The sequence below is a fragment of the Anopheles stephensi genome, chromosome 2 (assembly GCF_013141755.1).
Source record: "Anopheles stephensi strain Indian chromosome 2, UCI_ANSTEP_V1.0, whole genome shotgun sequence".
In the NCBI taxonomy this organism is placed as follows: Eukaryota; Metazoa; Arthropoda; class Insecta; order Diptera; family Culicidae; genus Anopheles; species Anopheles stephensi.
This window is the reverse complement of record NC_050202.1, coordinates 44562836-44569793: the sequence shown is the minus strand read 5'-3', so window position 1 is coordinate 44569793 and position 6958 is coordinate 44562836. Positions and strand designations below refer to the sequence as shown.

Genomic DNA, 6958 nt, shown 5'->3' with positions numbered 1-6958 from the left:
CCATTACTCACCACAAGAGATTGTATAACAAAAATAAATCCCTGTATAGCCACGCTTCAAATTTGATTTATCTTTATTTTATCAGATTGTTAGTTCAATGTCAGTTCAAAGAAGAAGAATTATAATTTTAAGGAAATTCCCGATTACCGGTATTAGTTACTATCAGTTCTTAAAAATTGTTTCTCTCTTTTGGAGGTAGGAGCATTCGTCTTAAAGTCAAAAAATTCTGGTCACCAAAAAGTATTGAGAATTTTTCAGCAGATTTTGAGTTTTAAGATCAAATTTGAGGATTAATTGTTGCGTAAATATGTGTCACGGAACCGAGTATCCGTCCTAATGGCATCAAGTGACCTAAATAAAACATTAAAATTTTTTACAATGCTCATCGGTGACGCCTTAGATCAGATAATTAGATTAGATCAGATAGTAATAAGCTTTTGCACACATCTTTCCGCTGAAGGGCTCGCCGCCAATTGCCTAATTTCATCTGGCGCCAGCAGCAACGGATTAAGATATACTGACAGTATTTTTTAATTAAGATTCCTGTGTGAGAGATAAGAGTTAAATTTGATCTATTTTACTGTAGACCATACATCTCAATCACGTTCATCTTGGAAACCCTCGTTCTTCAGGAGTTATCTATTTTTATTGCCATCTTAAGCTGACCTTTTTTCATGTTACGGCATATAGTTATAGAAACGACACGGTGGGAGTACTTTTTACAAAAAGCTTACTTTATTCCCTGATCTCTAAATCGTAACTAACTAACATCGGCTGGAATATGTTTCAAATGACCCGCTTTGGCGTTAAGCTGACCTTGCTGGTTCACTGGTAGCGGCTGTCGTGGAGCGGAAGCGCGTGTCCACGTGTCGGGTCCGGTTGCCAGCTCGCTGTTGACATGCGCGTCGGAAAGTGCGCGCGTGGCGACTTGACGGTGTCTTATTATGCGTAACTATATGTTATTTTTATTATCCTTCTTCAAACAAATATAGCCCAATACCAGCAATGCTATTTACAAACCGTGTATCGACTTCCTCCCTTTAGACCAATTTTTTCTTGCGCTTAAAAGGACGAGAGAGATAGAGTGGGAAAGAAGGGAGAAAATCATTCCTTTTCACTGAACATCCTCTTTATTGGTACCCACTAAGCTAAGAGCGTGCCACGTTCGATTGTGCCGAAGTGCTAGCAGTTGTCAAATTAGCGGTTCCACTTCCATTCCAATCATGCCCACCGGTTGCGAGGACCAACCACACACTTCAACGTACTTGAAGTGCCGCCTTGACTGTTGATGTAGGTTTTACGGCAGCAGATCGCTGTCGAATGCTCTGTACTTCTCCATTCTAGAGTGCGTGGCAAACCAGGATAAACAGAACGGTAGCGCCAGCGAAACGCGAATCGCTGGAGGAGGAATGCTGAGAGACGGCGGCCGAGTCTGTCTTGATTGTCACATTCTTGTTCACGTTACTACACTGCTGTGAAAATATCAATTTTATCGATGTTAATATGACGGGCGAGCTGGTGAGCGAAGGGCAGACAAGCGACAGCTAGTGACGGCGACGGCAGTAGTGAAATTTGTTGCTCGGTACGCTATTTGAAGAATGTTCGGATTTGTCTGAGCTTCATCCGGGAAGCGAACGAAACAGCGGGGAGAAGGATAAAACGCTTCCACATACATACATATAACGCGCCATTCTCTCGTTTGCCCGTCTGCTCCATAGTCTAGCATAGTAATCCTCTTTATTCAATTCAAGCCGGAGTGATGTAGATGGCTGCTACTATAACTCGAACAAAAACAAAAGCTGTTTACGTTTGGAAAATGATTTCCTCACGCTGTGTGGCGGGCTTTCCGGGCTCTGTTTTTATGTGCCAGTCTGTGTGTGTGATGATCGAGACGCTCGGAGGTTTTGCTTCGGGAGTTACGTTTCACTCATTCGCATCAATTCATCACACTGGACAACATGGCAGCATGGTGGAGACTTTCGAATCTCTCATGTGTGAGCTTCCTTCTTCACTTAGCTTACCTAGCCTTCTGGTCACCAATGTATGTGTGTGCCTGTGAGTGTTCGCTTTTTATTTTATTTAATTTTCCACTTCATTGCATACATTTCATCATGTCGCTAACTTCTGCCTTTCCACTTTCCCTTGTATGGTACCTCACCATATTCTAAAAATACATCATTTCGCTTAGCACTAGTTATGCGGGAGCTTGTTTTTTTAAATTGCTGTTTGCCGATTTTTTTCTTTCCTTCACCCTTCCTATCTCACACACAATCACTTTCGATGCGTTTGGACATTCGCTACCAGGATCATTCGTAAAGCCCGGGAGTTGGTTTTCTCTTGTTCTCTCTTCTTCGCTCAACCCGTCCCGATGTCCGATGATTCGACCGACAAATGAGCTGTGACACGTGATTTTCGATAACCGAGCGGGGGAGGGACAGTTTCGGCATGCTTGCTCCCGTGTGCGTTTTGAGGCCAGATATTCCTGGAACTTTTTTTAAATAAAACTACGAACGATGTATGCTTCACACCATTTAGCTTTCCAAGCGAAAGGGAAAAAACTCAAACCCAAACAAATAAATCATAACGGGGAAAATGAAATTTATTGACCTGCCGGATGATTTTAATAGCGCAGTGGGATGAGTGTTTCGATTCGTTGTTGTTTTCTTATTTTGGTGTTGGATAAATTTTAATAGAGAATGATTTTCAATCTGCTTTCACCGTGCCCTTTTTTGCCTGCTTTGCCGAACACAATATGGAAGGACGCCTGATGAAAAGCTTGAACTCACTTGTAAGCCTCTTTTCAGGCTAGTAGTCCCCTTTTGCATGTTGCATTTTGCATGGGTCAGAGGAGTTGCAAACGAGCGAAATATTAATATAATATCATGGGATGATGGATGACAAACCGGGGGGAAGAGTTGATCAGAAATTGGACGCTGCATTATTGAATCCGGTTTGAAATCCTTCTGTAGACGATGGTATTGTGCCTAATCGACACTCGGTAGAAACCAGGAAGCCAGGGAATAAATCAAACCACCATATTGTTAGTGTACAAAACCGCTCCGTGACTCTTTCTGACTCCTTTTTTCCCCGCCATATCTTTTATTTAATTGTCCACTGTGTGTGTAAGTGTCTGCCTGTCCCATCGTGCTTTCTGTCTCTATTTACCACCCAATGCCAACACCACCGTGAGCAGATTCACGGAACGGATAGGTACACATTTCTTTACTCGGTCGTCCCGGGTTCACTTTTATTCTATTATGCGCCCCAAACAAAGGGAATGCTCCCGACCAGAATAATAAAAGGGACAGGCACACCGACAAACGCACAAAAGGGCTTTGTAGCGAAATGGCGGCAAATGTGAACGATGACACTTCATTTTCATTCCTGCCATGTTGTTTTTTTCTTTTAAGTATACGTGTGCTGTTGCTGCTGCTGCTGCTTCTGCTGGTGCCTTTGAACACACCTCGACGCTACGAGCTTTTTGTAGAGCTGTTTAAGTAAGGTGAGAAGTGCCCTCAGCTCGGCCGAGTGGCGCAATATGGGCCACCGCTCGATGCGGTGGTTTGTGTGCTCGTAACGAGAGCCTAGAACAAGCGGCAGCAGCAGTAGTAGCTGCAGCATCGTACTGAAGACGTTTCAAGATGTGTGTGACCGGTGTATAATGATGAATGTGGCCAGTCATGAAGGCAAGCTCCGTAAAAGCTTATGAACGCATTGTCAGGACGTCCAGCAACCAACGCATCATTTTAAAGTTTGTTTTTAAAGTCCATTTCCTGGCCCCATTCCAATGACTCAGCCTCAGCGGAAAGATGGAGCGCTGTCATCAGCTACAATGTTGTAATCAGAAATTGACCCTGCTTTATCGTTCGCTGTGGAAATGCGTAACTATCGTTCGTGGTGCCAATATTCTTGCTTGAACATCTGTTTCAATTTCTCGTTAATTCGCAAAGCGTTACTCAGTGAAACAGGATGCTAACGAGTGGTGGAAATGGTTCATTTTGCGATGAAATCACGTACTTAATGAAGGAGCATACGTGTCGAAAGCTACACCTCATTGACACTTCGTGTCTGGCAGCCAAATAATTGATATGGGTGCGTAATAAAATATGCGCGCGCGTGACCTCACTGGCTTAATGTGTTCGCAGATTTTTTTATTATTTTTAACACTCCATGGCGCAATCGAGAATAAATTTTTAAAAACATAATGATAAAAATCGGGAGGAAAATTGAATTTTCTTCCACATATCATTAATATTCAGCAAATAACAGCTGAGCTATTAAGAGCTTCTTGCTTGGTTAACTACATTATACTCCTTACAATACTAGCGCCAACCATTTAATGATAAGCGTAAAACGTGACTAATTTCGTAAAGCCATAGAATAAAACCCACCAACGTAAGAGGAAGCGTTGTGCCCTTTGCCAGGACCCGTACCCGCTTATCGTGCTCATCGTGCTGCCCGCGTTTGGTCATTGCCCATTTGACCAAATCGGATAGACGATCGCATCGGTCATTTTGCGTCCAGCTCGGGCTGGAATTCATCATCGTCGTTCGAATTCCTGGCAAGCTAGAGCTGGACGCCCCGGTGGAACTCGATTGCTCAATCAATCATCAACATCGTCCGCGGTTGCGTTGTTCCGAACCATTCTACTGCCCGACATGATCCGGTAGCAAATGGGTGTGGAGGTGACGAGGGGAAGGGGAGGGGAGGAAGTGTACCCAACCCGTCCAGTACCTCATCGTGCACGCATCGAAAGGTTGTGAATGTTGGCGAACGGGGCCTTCTCGCTGTTGCGGAAGAACCGGCGCAGCGTTAAGCGCCAGAAGGCAGCCCGAAAGTCAACGCTGTAGAAGGCGTAGATGAACGGATTGATGGCACTGTTGATCCAGCCGAGCCAGGTAAAGAACTCGCCCAGCTTCGGCACGGTCCAGTCCTTCGGCAGAAAGGGCGTAATGATGTAGTGTATGAAGAATGGCAACCAGCAGGCAATGAAGCCACCGACGACGATGCTGAGCGTTTGGGTCGTCTTGTTTTCGCGCTTCATCGAGGAGATCCGGGACGAGAGGGATTTCTGGTGGATGCGGATGTTGTTGCCACCGGACGATCGTCCACCCACCAGCTGGACCGAGCTGCACGTCGAGGTCGTGATGGAAGTGTTGACCGTGTTGTTCCGTCGAAGACCACCGCCGCCTCCCGCCGCTGCCAGTGCCGCCGTCGGCCGTCCACCGTCGTGATGATGGTGATGGTGATGGTGGTGATGATGGTGGTGATGGTGGAAGTGCTGCTGGGATAGGTTGGGTGGCGGGGAGGAGGTAGCGCGCGGCACAAAGCTCGCCGTCGAATGGGATTGTGGTTTGTGGCTTTGTTGATTGAAAACGTTATTGCCCGACGACCAGCGTTCGGCCGTCGAGGCAAGTTGGTTGTAATTGGCCGAGACAGCAGGCCCACCGGCTGGGCCGGTGACAGAAGCAGCAGCAGAAGCAGTAGTAGTAGTTGCAGCACCGGTGCTTATATTACTCTCAGGACTGCCACCACCAGGACCGTCGGCTGGATCGACGGCAGGATCATCGACAATGGCGTCAAGGCTCGTTCCATCATCGCCGCACGTGCGCCGCTGCTCCTGATGTCCTTCTGGAGCGGCATTAGCGCAACCTGTTCCATTGCCGGTCGTAGACAGGATTGCGGTTTTGTTCAGCGTACCACCACTGACCGTGCTCATGTCCATCAGTTCGTAGGGCCCATGTTTGTGGTTGTTTCGCTTGGTAGCCGGCTTCAGTGGGCCACTGTCGTCCAGCATCGGTCCGAGCTGTGCCACGTACGTCGTGGTGGCGGTGGAGAGCTGGGACGAGGACCGCTTTCGCTTCGGACTCAATGGGATCGGATCCAGCTCGGACTGATAGCCATCTTCCTCCGGTTCACGAATGCGATGACTTTTCTGTAAGTGCAGCGAGTGACCAAAGAGAGAGAGAGAGAGAGAGAGAGAGAGAGAGAGAGAGAGTGAGAAAAAGGGAAAACTACAACAAATGATAAACTGAACCTGGAATGCTTGATAAGCGAAGCTCACGACTCGGGACCACTGTTTGGGCGATAATTAGCATGAATCGGTGAAAAAACGTGCCGAATTTATGTGCTCTGCAGTCTGCCGCATAATTAAGCAGAATGAGATTGCACAATTTTGTGCGCGGGTCGCAGGACAGCATTAGCCAGGCGGCAGACCAAAGGACATTGTCATCCAGATTCGTATTTGTCGTTTGGCTGTGTATCACTGAACTCGATTTAACGGGTGGTAAGTTTCATTAGCAATTAATTAGTTATTTGACCGAAAAAAGACGCTTTACCACACTGTGTGCGAGATAATGGCGGTGCCGTTGGAAAGGAGCTACCTAATGCGCTGCGTCATACTTTGTGTCTAATAAATTATATTAGCCATGGCGGGGCAACAATATCGTTTGCTTTACGGATTGCGCCAACCATTGTGGCCAACCAGAACAAGTCTGATACTTTACACCCGAAAACACGATAATTTAACGGGTCATTAGTTCATGTGCGAAGCATGTCCGACTGATGCAGCAGAAGCTTTCGGGCATGCTGATGGGCAAAGGATTACTCAGAAGCGAACAAAATGAAACAGAAAAAGAACTCCACCTCCCACTCGCTCTCGCTCTTTTTACAATGAACTTCGGACTAGATAAACAAATCTTCCGGCAAAAAGACTCCACGGTTAAAATGGTTAGGATAGAAAGTAAACAAAGGCACGATCCCTGGTACGGTTGGGATAAGCGCTTTTTTTGTTGAAGATAGACTCGTGTACTTTTGCAAATTCTCCGCAACAAATGGCATGTAAACATGAAATTTGTTTGCCTCTCAAACGTGGCGCCCGGCTCGTTTCATAAATCATGATTTCGTTTTCAACACAAACAATTGTGCAGAATAAATTTGAATGTTTGTTTGAGGACGT

The 6958-nt window shown here is 46.1% G+C and overlaps 1 protein-coding gene across 1 annotated transcript in view; it reads right to left on the bottom strand.

Moving 5' to 3' along the window:
* Positions 1-2527: 2527 nt before the first annotated feature.
* The window catches only part of LOC118506869 (tyramine receptor 1-like), a 36908-nt gene continuing 32477 nt past the window's right edge, over positions 2528-6958 (bottom strand). The window contains exon 6 of the mRNA XM_036044605.1: positions 2528-5935. Coding sequence (XP_035900498.1) covers positions 4736-5935 — 1200 coding nt within the window. The 3' untranslated portion in view covers positions 2528-4735. The remainder of the gene's footprint in view (positions 5936-6958) is intronic.